A 23,801-nucleotide genomic window follows, 5' to 3' on the forward strand; every position below is an offset into this window, starting at 1 on the left:
TAATACAACCGTATGAGCTATGAGGCAGGGGTTGAGAGCAGGGGTTGTGTAGGGATGGACGAGTGTTTTCTGCAGTTTCGGTGGACAGTGGAACACCACTGTGGGAGGGTAGGAAGGAGTGTGGGGAGGCCATTTCTCATTTCAGGGCACGACGAGAGGTTGTCAGAACACTGACAGAGAATGGGATTAAGTTGCTCCAGATCTGGGAGGTATTAAAACTTTGCTGGCAGCTTGCTGATTGTCATACCTACACAAAATACAGTCCAATGGTTGCAGCTTATCTTTTAGATCATGGCTCCTTACTAAAGAACCCGTTTCATTGGTGGAATATGTGATGCTTGTGTCCAGACTGGTGTGGTGATGGGGTGGGAGGATGTATGGGATAGGTCTTGCATCTAGGTCTATTACAAGTGTATGAAAATCAGGTAAAGGGATGAGAGCATGGGTTATGAAGGGACGGACGAGTATCTTGCGTAGATTCGGTGGAGAGCAGAATACCACTGTGGGAGCGCATGACAAGAGGTAGTCCGAACCCTGGGACAGATAGGGATTCAGTTGCTCCAGATCTGGGTGGTATTATAACTTTGCTGGCAGCTTGCAGATTGTCATACCTACACAAAAAACAGTCCAATGTTTGCAGCTTATCTTGTAGATCATGGCTCCTTTCAAAAGTAGCCCTTCCATTGATGGAATATGTGATGCTTGTGTCCAGAGTGGTGTTGTGATGGGGCGGGAGGATGAATGGGACGGGTCTTTCACCTAGGCTTATCACAAGCGTATGAGCCATGAGGTAGAGGGTTGAGAGCAGGGGTTGTGTAGGGATGGACGAGTATGTTCTGTATATTCCGTGGACAGTGGAATACCACTGTGAGACAGTGACAAGAGGTAATAAGAACCCTGGCAGATAATGGGATTGCAGTCCAATGGTTGCAGCTTATCTTGGAGATCATGGCACCTTTCAAAAGTCACCCTGCCATTGATGTTATATGTGATGCTTGTGTCAGACTGGTGGTGTGATAGGGTGGGAGGATGTATAGGACAGGTCTTGCATCGAGGTCTATCACAAGCTTATGAGGCATGAGGTAACGGGTTGAGAGCAGGGGTTGTGTAGGGATGGACAAGTATATGGTGTAGATTGTGTGGTCAGTGGAATACCACTGTGGGAGCGGTGGGAAGGGTAGTGGGCAGGGCATTTCTCATTTCAGGGCACGACGAGAGGTTTTCAGAACCCTGGCAGAGAATGGGATTCAGTTGCTCCACATCTGGATGGTATTAATACTTTGCAGGCAGCTTGCTGATTGTCATGCCTACACAGAACATAGTCCAATGGTTGCCGCTTATCGCGTAGATCACGGCTCCTTCCAAATGTACCCCTGCCACCTGTGGGAGTGTGGGAAGTGTAATGGGCAGGGCATTTCTCATTGCATGACATGGGGAGAGGTAGTCAGAACCCTGGAAGAGAATGGGATTCAGTTGCTCCAGATCTGGGTGTGATGCTTGTGTCCAGACTGGTGTGGTAAAGGGGTGGTCTTGCAATTAGGTCTATTACAAGCATATGAGACATGAGGTAAGGGGTTGAGAGCAGACAGCAGAATACCACTGTGGGAGGGTGGGAAGGGTAATGGGCATGGCATTTCTCATTTCTGGACACAAGGCAGAGAATGGGCTAAGTTGCTCCCGATCTGAGTGTAATTAACACATTGCAGGCAGCTTGCTCATTGACATGTTGTGTCCAAACTGGTGTGTTGATGAGGTGCGAGGATGTATGGGACAGGTCTTTCGCCTAGGCCTATTACAAGTGTATGGCCCATGAGGTAGGGGGTTGAGAGCAGGTGTAGATTCGGTGGACACTGGAATACCACTGTGTAGGGGTGGGAAGGTTAGTGATCAGGGCATTTCTTATTTGAGGACACAATGAGAGGTAGTCAAAACCCTGAAAGGGAAGGTATTTTGTTGCTCCTGATATGGGTGTTATTAACACTTTGCAGGCAGCATGCTGATTGTCATGCCAACACAGGATACTCTACAATGGTTGCAGCTTATCTTGTAGATCACGGCTCCTTTCAAAAGTAGCCCTGCCATTGATGGTATATGTGCTGGTTGTGTCCAGACTGGTGTGGTGATGGGGTGGGAGGATGTAGGGGTCAGGTCTTGCATCTAGGTGTATTACAAGAGTATGAGCCCTGAGGTGAGGGGTTGAGAGCAAGGGTTGTGTAGGGATGGACGATTATGTTGTGTAGATTTGGTGGACAGCACAATACATTTCAGGAGAGGATGAGAGGTAGTCAGAACCCAAGCAGAGAATGTGATTATTGCTCCAGATCTGGGTGCTTTAGCTCATTGCCTTGAGCACATCTTGTACAACTTGATTTGCCTAGCACCGGCAGTACTAATTCTGATTACTTGGCTTCTCACCAGCTGTTATTGACATTATCAGTGATTATGAATTGTTAAGTTTTACTAATCTGCAACTTGTTTTCCTACTTTCGTAAAGTTTTGAAAATATACATTTGTAAATAAATAAAAAAATTGTTTGTTTCACATATGTTTACTTATTTGCATTGTCTTTGGTACTTAGTATTTCTCTTTCATATGTAATGCAGCTCCACAAGACTTGCACATTAAGTTTGTTCTTTTTTTGTTTTTGAACATACATAGCAATTTCTTTGTCTTCGTTTCTTTGTTTTGGAAATAAGTATTAAATGTTGTTGCTTTATGTGGCCAGAAAGTCTGTCAACTGGATCATGATGAGATGTACGCGATGTTGTGGCAACCTACAAATTTTGTTCAGAAGCAGGTACCTGGTATTTTATCCACAAATCAGACACTTTCAATAAAAAATCATGTTCTGTATTGAAATATTGACATGTACAGAATGCATTTAATAATGTGCAGTTAAAGAGGTGCAAGAAAACCGTTTTTGGCAATTTTATAGTTTTTCTGTATATAGGGTAATAGCTCAAATATTGGTCTCCCCAATCCACTCCTTTCATGTATTTGTAGTAGTCTAATACACTTTCAGGTTTTTTTATTGTGTAAATTTATTTATTCATTTATTTTTTTTTTATATAGTGTCAGTCAAAGTGACATTATGTACGAGGGCTATCCACAAAGTACATTACGTTTTGGAATTAAAAATAAATAATGTATTGGAAATTTTTTTTATTATATACAGATGAAAGCCACACTTAAATACTAGTTTTCTATATAGTTGCCATTTAAATTAAGGCACTTATCGTAGCGATGGACGAGCTTGGAAATACCTTCGTCGTAAAATTCTGCCACCTGTACCTTCAACCACGTGGTTACCTCTCCTTGAAGCTGTGCGTTGTCATCAAAACGCTGCATAGCCAACCACTTCTTCACTGCTGGGAATAAGTGGAAGTCGCTTGGTGCCAGGTCGGGACTGTACGGCGAATGAGGAAACAACTCCCACTTAAAAGATTTGAGAACTTCACGAGGGACATTTGCCGTGTGGGCCCGGGCGTTGTCGTGAATCAGCAAGATCTTTGAGCCCAACTTTCCCCTGCGCTTGTTTTGTATTGCTCTTCTGAGGTTGTGCAGAGTTTGGCAATACCTTTGAGAGTTTATTGTAGTGCCTCTTTCCAGGAAATACACAAAAATCACACCTTTTCTGTCCCAAAAGACAGTCGCCATCACCTTCCTTGCCGACATTGTCTGCATGCATTTCTTGGGTTTTTGGGAGGAATTTGTGTGCCCCCACTGCATTGACTGCAATTTTGTCTCGCAGTTCACATGCTTAACCCATGTTTCGTCATGAGTAATGATGCGATCGAGTAATGAGTCGCCATCTTTCTCATAAGCGTCCAAAAACGTTAACACTGCAGCCATTCACTGATTTTTGTGAATCTCTGTCAAGATTTTTGGTATCCATCTTGCTCAAAACTTGTGGTAACCAAGCTTTTCGGTAATGATTTCGTGCAACAAACTTCGTGAAATTTGTGGAAAACTCATAGAGAGTTCCGTTATTGTGAAATTACGGTTTTCACGGACCGTGGCATCGACTTTTTCGACAAGTTCGGCGGTCACTATGCTGGGTCTTCCACTTCGCTCTTCGTCGTGAACGTTAGTTCGGCCATTTTTAAATTTTATGACCCATTGACCCACTCCACCTTCAGTGATTATGTTGTCCCCATACACTTCACAAAGCTGCCGATAGATTTCTATCGGTGTACAGTTGCTTGCAGTCAGAAACCTTATTACAGCACGCACTTCACACTTGGCGGCATTTTCAATTAATGCTGACATTTCAAACTGTCACAGTAACTCAACTGAGTACAGCACGAACCTCTCACTAGCACGGCAGGATGCCGACTGAGCGGCGGAATGCCACGACACCAAGATGGCCGCACTAGCCCCGCCCCTAATGGACACAAACGAAAACGTAATGTACTTTGTGGGTTTGGGTTATTTGGGGGAAGAGACCAAACAGCGAGGTCATCGGTCTCATCGGATTAGGGAAGGACGGGGAAGGAAGTCGGCCGTGTCCTTTCAGAGGAACCATCCCGGAATTTGCCTGGAGCGATTTAGGGAAATCACGGAAAACCTAAATCAGGATGGCCAGACGCGGGATTGAACCGTCGTCCTCCCGAATGCGAGTCCAGTGTGCTAGCCACTGCGCCACCTCGCTCGGTAATGTACTTTGTGGATAGCCCTCGTATTGTAGAGATCATTCGTATCATTTTAGTTATCAGAGCTCTCCATACCTGTGTGAGTTGATGACAAGCTTCAAACACACTGACTTTTGCACACTTTAAAATTTCCAGAAATCCTCTATTTTGCCATATCATTCCACAAACTCGAATTTTCTTTTTACGTAACTTCTCAGCAAGTTCTACACTGTTACAATAATTATTAATGTAAAAGTGATGCCATTTTCCATAAGATGATGTCAATAGTTCCATCATTGTTTTTTTTGCTAAAGGCTGTCCAGCATCGGAATATATCTTGAATGAGGAAATGTATCCCGAACTCGAATCACACAGCATCTGAATGAGTATACCATATTTCGTAATTTTCGATGGATTGTAAACTTTAAAATTTGAGCGACCACACCATAGTATCATTCCTTCATCAACTGAGGTAATTTCAATTAAAAGTTTCCTTAAACTTTTTGGAAAAATAATCAATTACGAATTGCACTTTGAAAAGGCGGTCAGCATTATCCAGTTTACTGCTGTTGCCAAAAATATGTAAAAATTATAATATTTGTCTGAATTGGTTGCGGGACATCGTTTTGCGAAATATCGGTGTGTCTATCAACGGATTCGTTGCCCAATAATCATCTATCCTTGCTTTTTTTTTTTTTTTTTTTTTTTTTTTGGCCATCGGTACACCAAAGTCTGACCACTATGGACTGTTTTCTTCGGATGATTCATCCGAATCAGTTGGCAACCATAGTGTTTGCTGAATTCTTCTTGGACATATTTCACTATATTCTGACAATTCTCCTTCACTTTAATTTTTTTATATCCACTGTCTTCTGCCCAATCGGCCAAGTCATCCGGAACATCAGAGACGACGTCCACGCATTCATCGTAAATAATCATATTGTTTCTTCCATCTGCCATGATGAAAGGGCACTAGTATTTACAAAAACCAAAAACTTGTTGACGTGTGTAACTTAATGTTGCCTAAACAAAACATCAACAGAATACAAAAGATACTAAAGTGCTGTCGCCAGCCACTGTGCGATACTATGCTCATGACATGAATGTGGTGTCACGGGCCACTGGGCGATACTACACACACACCACTGTGATGTCACCGGTTGTTGACCACTATTTTGCACACAACACCACTGCAGTGTCGCTAGACGGCAGTGTTAAGTCATGACAGCAATGCAACTTTGTGGCTGGACAGTGGAACTCTTGGAGGGTGCAAGTCTGGAGAGATAAGTCACAAGAGATATGTTTCTGTACAATGTTAGAAGGGTAGTTTTGGTCTGTGAAGGCCTCAGCGAGACCCTTGATATATTTGAAGAGGGACAGCTCATCACTACAGTTGTGATGGTCACAGATCGCTAGGCTATATGGAAGGAACTTCTTGGTATGGACTGGGTGACAGTTGTTGAAGTGGAGGTATTGCTGGTGGTTGGTAGAATTGATATGGACAAAGGCACCAATGTAGCCATCTTTGAAGTGAAGATCAATATCGAGGAAGGTGGCTTGTTGTGTTGAGGAGGACCAGGTGAAGCGAATGCGGGAGAAGGTGTTGAGGTTCTGGAAGAATGCTGATACAGTGTCCCTACCCTCGATCCAGATGATGAAGATCACATTCCTCCAGAACCTCAACACTGTCTCCCCCATTAACTTCACCTGGTCCTCCTCAATGCAAGACAGCTGGACCAACCCACTACTGAGCATGCTGCAGAACACAATGATCTTCACTTCAATGACTGCTTGACAGCCTGCACCAACACCAGCTTTTGTGAACTGTGCAGGTGGGAACTCTTCCTGCATTATCTCGTATGTCCCCATAACCTCCCTGTGCTCACACTTCATTAGTCCCATCGTTGAACCCCTTATCCCCTTCCCTGCCCTCACTCCAGCACTACACAGCCTTCCACATTCTATTCCACAAACACACCCACAGTTCCTTTTATCCCCACCTCTTCTTTTCCACCCCCTCCTTCCCCCTCCCCACCTCCATCTAGCCTACCTACTGCACCCAACTGCCTTACCTGTTGAGGAGGACCAGGTGAAGCGAATGCGGGAGAAGGTGTTGAGTTCCCACATGCAGCACTTTACTGTCCCCCACCCCTACCATGTTTAGCAGTATTTTTCTTGTGCCTGTCTGCAACTCAACATCTCCTCCACATGGTGAGTAACAATTATCCTCTATATTATATTTTAATTAAGCATCAAATCAGAATGTTCAACATAAATCCTCTACATACAAGTTTATACAAGGAGTGATGGAATCAGAATGACCTTTCATTCAAGTTCCTTTATAACCATTGTAAGCGATATCGACATACATTCTCCGAGGATGTTGCTGTTCTCCAATGTAAGCCTATGATGCTAGAAGCTCATACACTGAAGTGCCAAAGAAAGTGTGTTCAAATACAGAGATATGTAAACAGGCAGAATATGGCGCTGCTGTTGGCAACATCTATATAAGACAACAAAAGTCTGTCACAGTTGTTAGATCAGTTACTGATGTTACAGTGGCAGTTATCAAGATTTAAGTGAGTTTGAATGTAGTGTTATAGTTGGCGCATGAATGATGGAACACAGCATCTCCAAGGCAGTGATGAAGTGGGGATTTTCCCGTACAACCATTTCATGAGTGCACTGTAAATATCAGGAATCATGTAAAACATCAAATCTCTGACATTGCTGCGGCTGGAAAAAGATCCTGCATGGGGACCAATGACGACTAAAGAGAACCATTTAACGTGACAGAAGTGCATCCCCTTCCACAAATTGCTGCAGATTTAAATGCTGGGGCATCAATAGTGTCAGCGTGCGAACCGTTCAATGAAACAACATCAACCTGGGCTTCTGGAGCTAAAGGCCCACTCATGTACCCTTGGATAAGAGCACAACACAAAGCTTTATAGCTCACCTGGCCCCGTCAACACCAACATTAAATTGTTGATGACTGGAAACATGTTGCCTGGTCGTTCGAGTCTCATTTCAAACTGTATTAAGGGTATGGAGAAAACATACGTAATCATCCTGTCTGATTACCTGCGTCCATTCATGTCCATTGTGCATTCTGGCTGACTTGGGCAATTCCAACAGGACAATGCGACACCCCACATGTCCAGAATTGCTACAGAATGGCTCCAGGAATACACTTTTGAGTTTAAACACTTCCACTGGCCACCAGAATCCCCAGACATGAACATTATTGATCATATCTGGGATGCCTTACAACGTGCTGTTCAGACGAGATCTCCACCCCCTCATACTCTTACGGGTTTATTGACAGCCCTGAAAGATTCATGGTGTCAATTCCCTCCAGCACTACTTCAGACATTAGTAGAGTCCATGCCACGTCACGTTGTAGCAATTCTGCGTGCTCGCAGGGGCCTTGCTTGATATTAGGCAGGTGTACCAGTTTCCTTGGCTCTTCAGTGTGTATTTCTGTCCTCACAGGCAGCTCCTCTCACGAAGTTACTGTGAACATCATGCCATTTTGAAGACATGCTGTTCCTCAGTGTATATTTGTGCTGTTCTTTATCATAACTTTGGTTTATGGTTTTCATTTGTGAGACAAATATGTAACAATACACATCCCTCCTCTGGAGTGGTATGTACCACCATACTAACCAGCCTGTGAAAGCCTACTTCCGTGGTGCCCAGAATCACATCTAAATTAAGAATCTAGGAATACATTTATCATTCTTCTAGGTACTGGAAAGATAAGATTAGACTAACTGCAGCACATACAGAGGCATGTAAGCACTTATTCTTTCTGCACTCTGTACACAAATGGAATGTGAACTGTGGTATTTTGGGAATAACCATACACTTCACAGTGGTTTGCAAAGTATGAATGTAAATGTTGATGTCAAAGTAGACGTATATAACTTACAAATATTACTTACCACTTTGGTATCAATTGTGAACCTTCCCTACTGAATTTTACAAAGTGGCAGCGCACTAAGAGGTAACATTTTTGTACTTAGAAATGTTATCAGTTTAGTTAACATTAACTTAGTTATAAATCAACTGCTAAATTATATGCTGGTTAATCACAACAGATGACATGACTACTCAGACTCAATGGTTTATAATAAAAACAGCAGCAATTAATGGATTCACAACTGACCATTTTACAAATGACCTACACAATGTCAATCAGTTGGATGAAGTATTGGATGTCCATTCTAATTTGTCACATTTTGAGGCGATTTCTCTTCACCTGAGCAGAAGTTTTGAAAGTAAATCTGTGAATTGTGGCATCAATGTTGCATCAGAGAAGCAAAAACTGAAATACATAGTTAAAATAAAGTAGCTTGTTGCAAGAAAGAGAGACTATACAAAATGCGGCAATGGAAAGTCTGTGGTGAAATCTACCAAACAGAGGGGGTAGAGGTAAGAATTCACAATATCATTGAGCTATAGTGGTCGACACGGACACCTGCACCTGCTTCCTGAAAGTTCTTTTACGAATAGATTCAATATCCTATTAATCCTAATTGATATTGGTCCCTCACATTCCACACACTTGAGCAATATTCTAGGATGGGATGCATCAGTGTTTTGTATGCAACCATTGATAGTATTTTCCCAGTAAACTAACAATGAACCAAACTTTACCACCTGATTTTCTTACAACTGAGCCTATCTGATCATTCCATTTCATATCCCTACAAACTGCTACACCTAAGTATTCTCATGAGTTGATTGATTCCAACGAGGACTCACTGACAGTGTAATGAGAGGATACTACTTTTCACAATTAGTGATGTGCACATTTTTGCTCGAGTTGTCTACATTTGCACCATTTTCATCTTATCAAGACTGGATATATGTGCAGCTACTTTTGGAGTCCACTTCGTTCTGGAGAACTGCATCACCTGCGAAAAGTCTGATATTACTTTTAATACTGTCTGCCAGATCACTGAACAGCAAGTGTCCCAACACACTTCACTGGGACAGTGTAATGAGAGGATACTACTTTTCACAATTAGTGATGTGCACATTTTTGCTCGAGTTGTCTACATTTGCACCATTTTCATCTTATCAAGACTGGATATATGTGCAGCTGCTTTTGGACTCCACTTCGTTCTGGAGAACTGCATCACCTGCGAAAAGTCTGATATTACTTTTAATACTGTCTGCCAGATCACTGAACAGCAAGTGTCCCAACACACTTCACTGGGACATCCAAAAACGGAGTTCAGCAATTCTGCTTTTACTTTGCTAGCCATAATTTTGGTTCCTGTGTTCTTTGGTATCACTGGAATCCTTGACACATAGCCAGAATTTCTTTTGGTTGGTGAGAAGTCTTTCAATACAATTCTATGAGGGGTCTTTCAATACAATTCTATTACAACATTCACTTAAGTCTTTATGTAATGTCTTTTTGACAGCATAACACAATTTATTTACTACTTTTCTATCTACAGCCCTACACTTTGTTTTGCACCTGTTGAGCAGTTTTCATTGCTTCTCTTATAAGTTCCCTTACAGAGGCATTATACCATGGAGGGTTCCTCCCATCATGAACTGTTCTACAAGGCACATACTGATCCAGTGCTTCTAAACCCGAGCCACAGTTTCTCTACATGTTCCTGCCCAGAGATGCATGCTGAAAGTTGCTCTCTGAGGTGTTGAACATGTAAATCTTCCTACTTGTTTTAGTTGCCATTTTTACTAAAACTTCCTCACTATCACTGATGCTAGTTTCAATGTGGATGTCTTCACAGAGGTCAGGTCTAGTTGTTACCATTAAATATATTTCCAGCACGAGTGGGATTCCAAATTATCTGCCCAACATAGTTTTCAAAGAAAGCTTTTAATACTGCTTTGTAGAATGTCTTCTCACGTTCACTATTTCAAAAACTGTAATTATCCCAACTGATTGTGGGACAATTAAAATCTTCTCCAATTATCACACTATAATAGGGACTTAAATATTAGTGAGCTGAGTGATTCTCTAAAGTTTCCAGTTACACATGAGAATGAGTGGTTGTTTGTAGAAAAACTCAATTTTAAGTTTATTCCAACCTCTCATACCGAATCTTTCCTAACACGGTACATATCACTGAGAAGCATGATGAACATGAAAATATATTGTTAATTAACTATTAGTGATTATTACATTGTAATCAACAACACCAGCACCTCTATTGTGATCACAAACACACCATTCTTCTTTGTACTCACCTACTCATCACAGCCAACTACAACAATGAATAATATTGAAGACAACAATATAGTTAGTGGGAGGTGCCAAAGACAAGAATATCTTTTACAAACATTGCCATACAATTTTGTTTTTGTTTCTTCCAGAATACAGCTTAGTGAAATGATCTCTGTTTTACAAACATTTGAATTTTGACTCTCTGAGACAAAATAAGGTAAAACATAAAACCAATTTTCACTTTTTGGTTAACTTATTAGACATTTATTATGTCCTACAATTGAAAATAATTTTTGAATTTAATTGTAGTATAACATACAAAAACATATGTTATGATTTGCAAACACAGGTTCCGACTAATAAGAATAGTAACTAAAGAAACACTGAGATCATTTTCAGTCAAGACTACCTCGTGACATGCTTTTAAAATGTAAAGCAATCCACATATATAAAGAATTAGATCTTGTAGTGCTTCAGATGCAAAACCCAAGTAATCATTTAACAATTGCAAATAAAATAGTCTTACAACTGTGCCAGCGGTAGCAGTTATACTCTTTGTACACAATCTGGAATATAAAGACCTTTTTTACAATACTTATTCAAAATACAACAAACACAATACCAATTATTACAAAATTTTGAGAATAAAGGCTACACAGTGTAACATTCTTGACAAATTTTTAAAATTGTAACAAATGCCTAAGTCACTGACAATAAGCAGGCAAGATACACTTAGATACACCCTGAACCACAACACAATTCCTGAACTGAAAATTTTTTATCCTTGACTTTCTGAAGAAAACAATTTTTCCTTATGAGTTCAAGGAACAAAATAAGAAAGCTGTTTGTATATTGAAATCTGGTGTAGTCAGCAGCAAAACCTACATTCAAAAATAAAAGAATGTCACTCATCACAAGCAACAAGATCAGCTTTAGGGCATTTACCACCATATTTCCCTGGCTTGTTAACTGTCTATGAAAGAAGATTGATTTGAAAATATTAATTTTCAGTTGCAGTATATACTCACTCACTCACACCAATTCAACACACCTTAAATCTTAGTATGGAATATGCCACAAGTTGTATCCTTACCAAACATCTCAATCTGCACGATTTGATTTTTTACATATTCCCTTAAAAGTTGACCCTTTCGGGGAAGGGTTGGGGGAGTGGACGGTGTGCTTGAGGTCTTTCACTGCACCTCTCACAGTAGTGCCTCCAAGTAAACTACATGTGGCTCACCCCAATTTCCTTCTTAACAACACAATACAAGAAACTTGAGTTTTTTGGATACAGAATCTAATAGTTTACACAAAAATTGCTTTAATTAACATTCCAAGGGAAGTACACAGAAAGGAATGATAAGTCCTCTTATAACCACATACATAGCGTAGTTTGTATACAATCTTTGTCACTAGATAACTCTGTAAAAACTGTCATATTATCCGTGCTTCAGCACGTTTTAACATTCTTAATTTAATATTTGGAAAGTCTTCATTTATTATAAATGTAACAAACATTTCAATACAAAATGAAAGTTTGAGATCCTACAGAAGAAAATGTGGAGATGTGTTTGTGGCGGAGGATGAGGGAGGACGGGGAGGGGGGGGGGGGCAGCAGTTACCAGATAAACTGGTACAAAAATTCACAAAACTGCAGGGTAGATTATATATTTTCTGGTGATAAACTGATGATAATATATATTAATTTTTATTAGAAAAAAGTTCTGCTGTAAATAATACATCCACTGTACATCAATCATCTTGCAATATACTATATTTACAACATAACGTACAAAAGAATACTAAATTGGTTTCTTAAAGATGGACACACCAAGAAGATATACGTTAAATGGATATTGTGAGCTGCAAATACAGTAATCTGTTATATTCCTTTCCTCCTGGCACCCAATCTTCTGAAGATGGGTGGTCTAGAATTTGTTGCTGTTTTCCCTGATGATGACAATGTATCTTTCTCAAATTCCTTGATACAAACAGGTCCAAAACGTACTGTTTTGCAGGTGTCACTAGTGGGAGCCCTGCTAAGTTCCTCTTGCTGCTCATCATCACTGCAAAAATTATCAGTGCTCTGACAAATATAATCTCCATCTTTGGATTTTGTGGAATCATTACTCAAATAATGGACAGCATCACAAACCACTCCCAAATCTGAAGCACGAGATCTGGCTACAGATTCCAGAAGCTGCAGGTACAAAGAGAAAAAAGAAATCTGTTAGTATAAGACAGATGAAGGACATACTGGATGTAGTCCACCATGACCAAAACTTACATCGCTGAGATTTACATTTTCCCCAAGATAAATTTAGAATATGTAGAAGCTATATTTTGCAATAAAGTTAATGTGAAGCATCACAAACTTAATACCCAGACCCAGCCTGAAGTATTCACTCTACTTTGTACAATATCCTAGCTAAAAGTATACATGAATTAATTTGATGACAACATGACATGATGCATTTATCCTTACTTTCGTTGATTCCAATGAAAAATTGTTTTCGGCATTTTATTCTGGATATAACAGCTATATATTTTTTTAGTTTCACAAAATTTTAAAAAGCTGTTGAGAAGGAGCCACATTCACTGTAAAGGCCACAAAATGCTTTATTATAACCTTAGAGAACACTGAACATATTCACTTTGGGCAAATGAAAAGCGGAATTAATCATCAGGAGATGTGGAAAAGGTGAAGATAAAGTATGACATTGAGCTGCTCAATCAAATGCAGAACAAAACAGTATCCAAACAAAGAAAATTGAAACAGATGGCACTGACTGCCCAAATAAGTTCTTTACACCACCATACTAGTAGTTCATCCCAGGGAAACACCAAAAATACAGACAGTGGCAGTATGAGATGTAGCAGATCAAAATTTTACTTTTATTTCTATTTGTAAGTTGCAATAAGTCTATCATATGTTGCTGGTTATATTTTCATTGGACATACATCATACAAAATTCATTTCTGCATTCTACATGAAGGTAACATTTTTTCTTCAGCTGTTGAAGACAGAAATACTATCTCTGTTGTACATAACTAGAAGAAGTATAACTTTTTTTTCAGAACTGGCATTTTCATTCTTGGAATGAAGAGACAGACAGCAAAAACTGGAGACATGCAGAAAAGATGTATGGGATGTATGCAAAGAGGGATTAACACATGAAACCTGCATGTAAGATTACTGGAGAAAACAGAAACATGTTGTATGAACATTTTGTATGAAGCTTGTGAAGACTGAATCAATTTAATGCCTCTTTAGGTGGGGTTAATCTTTCCAATCTCTGAGCCACAGAATGGCAAGAATGGCAAAAAACACAAGTTTCATCATTTCCTCCTCGGGGGCCTTCTGCTTAAATGTTTTTACTGAAATGACTTGCAAAATTTGTCACTTGTTTCAACTGTTTTTATTGATTTTTTTTTTTTTTTTTTTGGTAAGTGCCTGAGTTCTTGTGGCAAGATTTCAGCATCTGAAACAGCTTCTGCTCAATGCATCAAGATCCTCAGAATAGACCATTTCGGTGTTGGATGATTGTAGCAGGTAACATGCAGATACTGGAATGTATAGGTTGGTCTCCATTAAACACTGGGGCAGCGACACACATTCGGTTTTCAGCAAACAACGATGCAAAGAAACAGCAAGGTGCTATCTATCTCTACCTCCACTACAAACTTCATGTGGTCCTACGCCATTAAATGGTTTGCAGGATAGAGTCATAAAAGAAGCAATCAAGATAAATCATGTATGGTCACATACACAATAAAGATGATGGCTTCTGGCTAAGCACAGCTTGGAACCCAGCCACCAGAAGGTCGAAGCAGGTGCTCAACAAAAACATTATCTTATAAGGTGCAGGACTGGGCACCAAAGACATCATCAATGTGTAACACTGCCCCCTTCCAGAGGGGGTAGGATCGACAAGCCCAATTCCTACACCTGCAAATAGATATGTCATCTGGTGTATGGTAGTGCTTGCGGTAGTGGTAATCCAATATTACAATGATTCTGTTTACAATTACGGAAACAGAATAACACAGCAAAGCAATATGTGGCAGTGACCTCTATCAGTAAGAGTAGGGCTATGTAAGAAGAGCAGCAATCACTACTTGATAGTACCTGAGGAGCAGCAGTTCCAAAGCTCATAGATATTTAACCACTTGCAACGATGGAAAATTCAAGTAAATTTTATCAACAAAGACATCTATCACACACACAGTAATAGCAGCAATAGATGGCAAATACCATGGTAAAATAAATGTCATCCACTAGCCTGAAAAGTGGAATACATTTTTAATACTGGCTCACTTATTGTTAACATTTTACCTTCTAATTCCTGGGGATATTTTTCATTTTATGCAAACTTGGCTCATTATGCATGTCATACCACAAATTCTCCTTGTCTAATACAGTCACACAATTATGACAAAAAAAAAACAAAGAGGTTATTTTTTTTATGTAACATACACTATTACTGATCCAGACATTCAATAAACTACACACACATTACACTATTTCTTCAACATGCTCAAATAGACTCTTCAAACAGATATGAACATCCCATTACTTGTCTGTCCATGCAATAAATGCCCACATCCACACGGATGTTATGCCATTGTTGCAAATATGACAACTGCCTAGTGATGCATTTTCATTCAAAAACTGTGTCACACAGTGTATGCAGCACATGTTGAGAGCTAAACTACATTATTGTTTCTACTGTCACTGGAACTTTTAAGCTATTCTTTGGTTTTGGAATGAATGAATGAATGAATACACCCACATTTACAGAAATGCTTTGAGAAATTGTTATCTTCCACACAAGGAGGTCTTTACAAGACAAACACTACTTCAGGTGTGGTTTCCTACAAAGGTGTTTGATGACCAGTATGAATGATGAACAACACAGTTATATTCTACACCTACATCTATAATCTGCAAATTACTGCGAAGTGCATGGCAGATGGTACAGCCCAGTTATTAGGGTTTTTCACATTCCATTCATATATGGAGTGTGGGAAGAATGATTGACTAAAAGCCTCTGTGCATGTTGTAATTTATCAATTCTTGTCCTCACTATCCCCACAGGAGCGATATGTAGAGGGTTTCAGTATATTCCAAGAGCCATCATTTGAAGCCGGTTCTGGATACTTTGTAAGTATTCTTTCTCAGTATGGTTTACGTCTATCTTCAAAAATCTGCCGGTTCATTTTCTTCAGCATCTCTGTGATACTTTCCCACAGATCAAATAAAACTGTGACCATCTGTGATGTTCTTCTCTGTATACATCCAATATACCCTGTTAGTTCATTTGGTACAGATCCCACAAACTTGAGCAATATTCTAGGAAGGGTCAGATGAGTGATTTGTATGCCCCCTTTTTTTTAACTGACTGCATTTCCCCAGTATTCCACCAATAAACTGAATTAACATTATTTACCCAAGTCTGAGTCTATGTGCTCCTTCTATTTCACATCCCTACTGCACCCAGGTATGTATTATTTATACAAGTTAACGATTCCTGCTGTAACTCACTGAACCAAATGCTAACCAAAAAATTATTCTATTTGATGACAAATTTGTATCATTATTTCAAAATAGGTACTCTGCAAGGACATTGAACAACCACATAAGAAAACCATGGAACAATAGAGGAATTGAAATATCTTGTGAAAGGAAAAGGGAAATGTATCTGTTGGCAAGAACAAGTAGAGACCCTGTAGTAGTTGCACATTACGAACACTATTCAAAATTACTAAGAAGTTATTAAAAAATCAATGAAGATGCACATCACGTCAGGAATCAGTTACTCCTAGAACAGACTGGAATTTAGTGAATTGAGGGAGAGGACAACTAGCAACAGAACAGGATAATATGACTATCGAACTGAATGGTGGGGGGGCATAAATGATTAGTCGTTGGTACCAAATATATTTAATAATCATTTCTCAAATACAGCACAAGTATAGGGACATACAATCCAAGAGAAAAATCATAATACTCTGTTAAAAAGCAACTATCATAGAATTCAATCATAAGAATGGATCACCAGCTTCTCCCCCTGAAAGTAGGAACACTATGTGTTCTCTCAAAATTAAAAGCTCATCTGGTTTTGACGGTGTTTCCAAAAGAATACTAAAGATTTGTTCCTATACAGGCAGATTATTATTAATGTTTAAAAACCCCTAAAGTGATGTAGATGAAGTCAAGACAAGTAGTTTGATATAAGGCACATGGGGTTGCAAATGTCAGGAAATACCCCAAAAGTGAATGACAAATATTGAACATGTGATGTCACCAGATGACATATCTATTTGCAGGTGTAGGAATTGGGCTTGTCGATCCTACCCCCTCTGGAAGGGGGCAGTGTTTCACATTGATCCACTTGGGTACTCTGTATTCATTCTTCATTATATGGTAGTGCTTGCGGTAGTGGTAATCCAATATTACAACGATTCTGTTTACAATTACGGAAACAGAATAACACAGCAAAGCAATATGTGGCAGTGACCTCTATCAGTAAGAGTAGGATTAACAAGCATGTGTGGCGAGGTACATCATCTGGTGGCACTCACATCTTCAAAATTTAGTTTTGGGGTATTTCTCGACATTTGTGACCCCAAGTGTTTTATATAAAATTACTTATGTCAAAGTTCTCTACATCACTTCGGGGGTTTTTAAATGTCATTAAGAATCACTCTGTATAGTAATTTATGATTTATCTGTAATATATAGTGCATCACTAACTCAATGCCTTTTTCCAGAGACTGAAGTATGCCATTGTCAAACCACTCTTTAAGAAAGTGATAGGAGAGATGTCAATAACTACGAACCTGTTTCACTGCTGATATCATTCCCAAAAATTTTTGAGAAGTTCATGTATTCTAGAATAATATCTCATCTGAGCAACAATAATATCCCCAGAAAATGTCACAGTTTGGGCCTCGGAGGAGTTGTTCTGGTGAGAATGCCACTTATACGTACACTTAACAAATTTTACAAGTATTTAAAAAAAGTGCCGATTGGTATTTCCTGTGCCCTATCTAAGGAATCTGACTGTGTGAATCACAATATTCTCCTATATAAACTGATGTTTTATGAGATTGATGGTATAGCCAACCAATGTATAATGTCATATCTAACCAAAAGAATGCACAAAGTTTTACCTAATAATGCAACCACTGCACTCTGGGGACATTATTCTGAATGGCGAGAAATCACGTATCTGGTTCTCAAAGCTTCAGTCTCAGGTCTACTATTGTTCCTCATAGATTGAGGTGACAATACACATGGGATAGTGATATACACATATACAGACGGTGGTAGTATTGCATACACAAGGTATAAAAGGGCAGTGCTTTGGCAGAGCTGTAATTTGTGCTTGGGGCCACATCCCAGGGCCGCAGCCAGAAAATGAAGAAACTACGTAACAAAAAAATCTTCTAAGTAGTTAGCTGTGATATCAGCCTTCTTTGCAAATTCTGCCAAAGACAAATCAGTATCCGCTGCCAACACAGAGCGTAATTTGGTGGGGAGTCTTAAGCCACATGAGACGTAATGCAAGTTCCATTAGGAGATTTTTACATGCAAATTGGTGAAGTTCCCTTAAAACTTATGAAGTTTTCAGTTGCACAGAAGTCTGCAGACAAAGCAAGTTTTTTTTCAACATTCATGAGGCAATTAATAACATTGCACATCCAGGCATACTACACCAACGGTAAGTGTAACACATGCTGAAGAAATAACAAATACGGTGAAAATTTCAAAACTTTTAAGTGTTCACAGTGACGAGAATTTAAACTGGAGAAAGCACACTTTGAAACTCCAATAACAACTTAGTTCAGCCACAGCTGCACTTAGAATCATTGCGTATGTTGGGGTAAGGCAAATCATTTTCATTCAATGTTGTCACAAGTAATAATGTTCTGGGGTAACTCTTCTTTAAGAAAGAAAGTCTTCATTGCTCAAAAACGCACTGTAAGAATAATATATGATGAAACTTCCTGGCAGGTTAAGTCTGTGTGCCGGACCAAGACTCAAACTCGGGACCTTTGCCTTTAGCGGGCAAGTGCTCTACAACTGAGCTACCCAAGCACGACTCACACCCCGTCCTCACAGCTTTACTTCTGCCAGTACTTCGTCTTTTACCTTCCAAACTTTACAGAAGCTCTTCTGCGAACCATGCAGGACTAGCACTCCTGAAAGAAAGGATATTGCGGAGACATGGCTGAGCCACAGCCTAGGGAATGTTTCCAGAATGAGATTTTCACTCTGCAGCGGAGTGTGTGCTGATATGAAACTTCCTGGCATATTAAAACTGTGTGCCGGACCGTGACTCTTAACTGATGTTCACCCACAATCATCTTGTAGACATCTGTTTAAGCAGTTGGGTATTCCCTCATGAAGTTTGTTGCAAATAATCCACAGCATTTCAAAAGGAAGAACGATGTTCCTAACTGCAAAAGCAGGAGTAAAAATGACGTTCACTACTCCTCATTCAGGTTGTCTTTAGCACAAAAACATGTGCACAATGCAGTAACAATTTTTTTCATCACTTATCCAGTTATATAAAATATCTGAGACGATAGCAAAGTAAAATATGGAAGCAAACTGAAAAATCTTCTCCTTGGCTGGTTGACTGGTTGGTTAAAGGGACCAAACTACTAGATCATCAGTCCTTTTGTCCTCAAACAGATCAGTCTATATGGCTGTAGATCAGAGATAGCCTACCTCGTAAGCAGAGAGCAACGAGGGTACATACATTCCCAGGCACCTGCCAGTTACCAGAGGTACTCTGCTCCAAGATTCCCTTGGAAAGGCTAGCAACATGCACAGGGCGAGAGAAGCACAGAGAGACAAAAGATGCACAAGACTAACAGATCACAGAAGGGACAGAAGAAGAGTAAAAAAGCAGGTAGGGTGAGGACTGGGCTGGACCACCAAACCCAGATAGCTGCAGCTCAGTCTGTGCAGAGGTGGTAACAGAGTGTTCTGCCAAACCCTCAATGGGCCGAAAAGGTTAAGTGGCCCTCTCCTAAACAGAGTGGTAAAACACCATTTCATGAATAAAATATAACACTAGGGGTAGCAAGTCAGGGAGATTAAGAGTCCGCTTCACGGTAGCCATGTTGGGACAGTCCAGCAAAATGAGGACCACTGTCAAATGGGGGCCACAACGACAGTGGGGTGGGTCCTTGCAACAGAGAAGATGACAGCGTGTCAGCCAGGTATGGTCAATGCGGAGCCTGCACAGGATGATACAGTCCTTGCGAGAGGTCTGCACTGAGGACTCCGCAGATTCGTACTCTCCTTTATCACCCGCAATTTGCCTGTCAAAGTCAGTGTGAGCTAGACCATATTCCAGGCATCTAAAACTTGACGGCATAATACCAATTGGAGGTCTGTTTCCAGTATACCAATCTCAAGAGTCAGTTTGCTGGTAGCCAGTTTGGCCATGCCATCAGTGAGTTCACTGCCCAAGGAAGTTTCTTCTTGACAACTCCTATTCTGCAGAAAAATTTCTGTTATTGTAATGTGCAAAAGGTGGTGGGTAGGAGATATATATATATAAAAACAAAGATTATGTGACTTACCAAACGAAGGTGCTGGCATGTCGATAGACACACAAACAAATACAAACATACACACAATATTCAAGCTTTCGCAACCAATGATTGCTTCGTCAGGAAAGAGGGAAGGAGAGGGAAAGACGAAAGGATGTGGGTTTTAAGGGAGAGGGGTAAGGAGTCATTCCAATCCCGGGAGCGGAAAGACTTACCTTATGGGGAAAAGAGGACGGGTATACACTCGCACACACACACATATCCATCCGCACATACACAGACACAAGCAGCCCCTAGGCTAGGGGCTGCTTGTGTCTGTGTATGTGCGGATGGATATGTGTGTGTATGCGAGTGTATACCCGTCCTCTTTTCCCCATAAGGTAAGTCTTTCCGCTCCCGGGATTGGAATGACTCCTTACCCCTCTCCCTTAAAACCCACATCCTTTCGTCTTTCCCTCTCCTTCCCTCTTTCCTGACGAAGCAATAATTGGTTGCGAAAACTTGAATCGTGCAAATGATCCATGGAACATGAAATGAACAAACTAAGTAACTAATTTCACTCATCTTTTCATTAGTATGAGGATTAAATTGGGCAACTCCCTTGGGTTTCCCTTTGTAAAGGAATATTTGAAAGTGGGGTAAAGCATTTCTGCTTTTGCTTTGCTACCCTCAATTTCAGTTCCTGTCCCATCCACAACTGACTGGATGTTAACATTGCTGCCACTAACAGCCTTTGCATACAAAGAGAATCTCTTAGGGTTTTGTGAAAGATCATTTGACAATATTCTCTGACTGTAGTCATGGAAGGCTTTCTGCATCGCTCTCTTGGCTGCCAAATGCGTTTCATTCAGCGTCTATCTATAGCCTAATGCTTTGTTTTACACCTATTACACACTAGTCTATGTTACTTTAGAAGTTTCTTTACAATTACACTATACAATGGAGGATCCCTTCTATCATAGCCTGTCCTACAGGGTTTATATCTATCCAGTGCATGACCAACTATTCTTTTTACAGTTGATCCATGCTTCTGTCCTGTGCTAAGTTTCGAGTTCTTCCCTGAGATGTGACACTACTACTACTACTACTACTACTTTGTCTTATTTGCTGAACATACAAAACTTTTTACTTATTTTAGATGCCCTTTGTACTTTTGCACACTTTGGTTTCCATTGTTGCTGTAACTGCCTTATGGTCACTGATACCAGATTTGATCCGGACATCCTCAAAGAGGTCAGGTTTATTTGTTGCCATTAGATATATCATATTTGCATCACGAGCAGGGTTGCTAACTACCTGTTCTAAGTAATTTTCAGAGAAGGCATTTAGTAACATTTCACAGGATGTCTTTACACCCAGCGCTAACAAACCTGCAATTTTTTCAGTTGATTGTTGGACAATTAAACTCTCTACCGATGATTACAGTATGATTCGGGAATTTGCGCACAAGCAGACTGAGGTTTTTCTCTGAAGTTACATCGAGAGGTGAGTCTGGTACCCACAGAAGGGTCCAATTACAATTTTATGCCTACTGTTGACACTGAGTCATGCTCAAGTAATCTCACATGCAACTTCAATTTCTATCTTGGTTATTTGAGTTTCTTGTCTACTGCAACAAATACATCACTCCATTTACCATCAACCTGTCCTTTTAACAGACATTGAAACTTTCCCAAAAATCTCACTTCTATCAACTTCAGGTTTTAACCACTACTATTAAGTGAGCTTCATTGCTTTTCAGGAGTACTTCAAGCTCTGGCACTTTGTTGGGAAAGCTTTGACAGTTAAGTACTTCGATTTTAATACTCTCACCTATGGCGGCATTCCTTTGGGTCTTACACTAACACTTTTGAGTCTCCTAGAGCTGTCACTATCTGGACTAGATGGAGAGTTGCAGAATATATATTAAAAAAAAAAAAAAAAAAAAAAAAAACAAACTGGTGTGATGCCCACACATGGTCCACTACCTGGGTAGCAGCCTCTGATGAGTACTGCACACGTGACCCATTTAGTGTGACCCTATAGTTCTCAATAATATGGCCCACATCCAGGAAGTTGCAGCCTAGCTTGTCAAAGAAACTTTGAAGTCTCTGGTTCAATCCTTCCACTCAACTCAGAACTAGGCGGCCATCAGCAGATCTGTAGGCACTGCTGTAAAGTTTGAGCTTCAGCTGGTATTCTTAACCTTCTCTGCCAGTCAGTGAAATGATCCAACTATGACCTTCCTGCTCAGAAGATATGCATCACATGTTTTAACAGGCCACACAGTCTGCAGTTGGTTGCAACTTGTTCCCTCAATGGCTGCCGGAATAGCCTCTTCAATATGTTGAATGAGGCCCCCAGACACACACACACACACACACACACACACACACACACACACACACACACACACACACACCAAGTGAAGCTGGTGTTCCTTCCTGTGTCTTTCCTAACTGCTACTGCCTGTACGTTTCACACACACACACACACACACACACACACACACACACACACACCAAGTGAAGCTGGTGTTCCTTCCTGTGTCTTTCCTAACTGCTACTGCCTGTACGTTTGAGCTGCCAACAATGAATAGACCCATTACGCTTTGGCTTTTGCTTTTGCATTTGCCTCCAAAACAAGATTTGTATTAAAGAAAAAGAATAACCTGTGGTAAAAATTACTGGCATCTTAACTTTTTCACATTATAGCCACTAACAAATTCACAAATACTGTTAGCTTATGATAAATGTAGATAACATACCCTCATCTTTAAAGCGAAAATGTAATGCAGTAAGTTAGTTATAAAATATTCAACAGAAACTAAATCACAAATGCTAATTTATTAGAAAATAGTTATGCAAATGACAGTGGTAAGTTCTGAAAATTTTCGAAATGTAAATTTATTCACATTGATATCTACTTAAATTTGTGGTGAAGTATTCTTTGACAGTAACAGTAAATCACAAACGTCGAATTTTTACAAAATAAATCATCCACAATAATTCTGAGTCAAGGGCACCTATACAAAAGTTTGTAAAGTGGGAGGGGGGCTACTCCTGTAAACCTGGGAGTATGCAGTATTTCTAATGTTTAGGAAGATGAATAGTGATTTTTAAGCAGCCATAAAAAGTTCCAGTTCCGAGCATGTTAAAGACCTGCATAATACGGATGCCTGACTACGATATATTTTTTTTCCTTTCCCAAGAGCTAGGTGGCGCGAGGGATGGAGCCCCTTGCCCCCAGGGTAGGGGCACCCTTGTTCTGAATGAAAAAGTGTTACTACTGTATACTTATGCTGTGCAGTTGTAATTACACAACAAGGCAGATAAAATGGAAGAGATTATATATCAAACCAAAAACATGAATGAAAATCCTGATGTCATCTTAACTATAATCAC

At 40.1% G+C, this 23,801-nt stretch overlaps 1 protein-coding gene across 3 annotated transcripts in view; it reads right to left on the reverse strand.

Moving 5' to 3' along the window:
- Positions 1–11,199: 11,199 nt before the first annotated feature.
- Positions 11,200–23,801, reverse strand: part of LOC126198598 (uncharacterized) — a 236,137-nt gene continuing 223,535 nt past the window's right edge. For all 3 annotated transcript variants that reach the window (XM_049935067.1, XM_049935060.1, XM_049935052.1), the window contains exon 9: positions 11,200–13,045. In XM_049935067.1, coding sequence (XP_049791024.1) covers positions 12,728–13,045 — 318 coding nt within the window. In that variant the 3' untranslated portion in view covers positions 11,200–12,727. The remainder of the gene's footprint in view (positions 13,046–23,801) is intronic.

The sequence above is a fragment of the Schistocerca nitens genome, chromosome 1, assembly GCF_023898315.1.
Source record: "Schistocerca nitens isolate TAMUIC-IGC-003100 chromosome 1, iqSchNite1.1, whole genome shotgun sequence".
NCBI lineage: Eukaryota > Metazoa > Arthropoda > Insecta > Orthoptera > Acrididae > Schistocerca > Schistocerca nitens.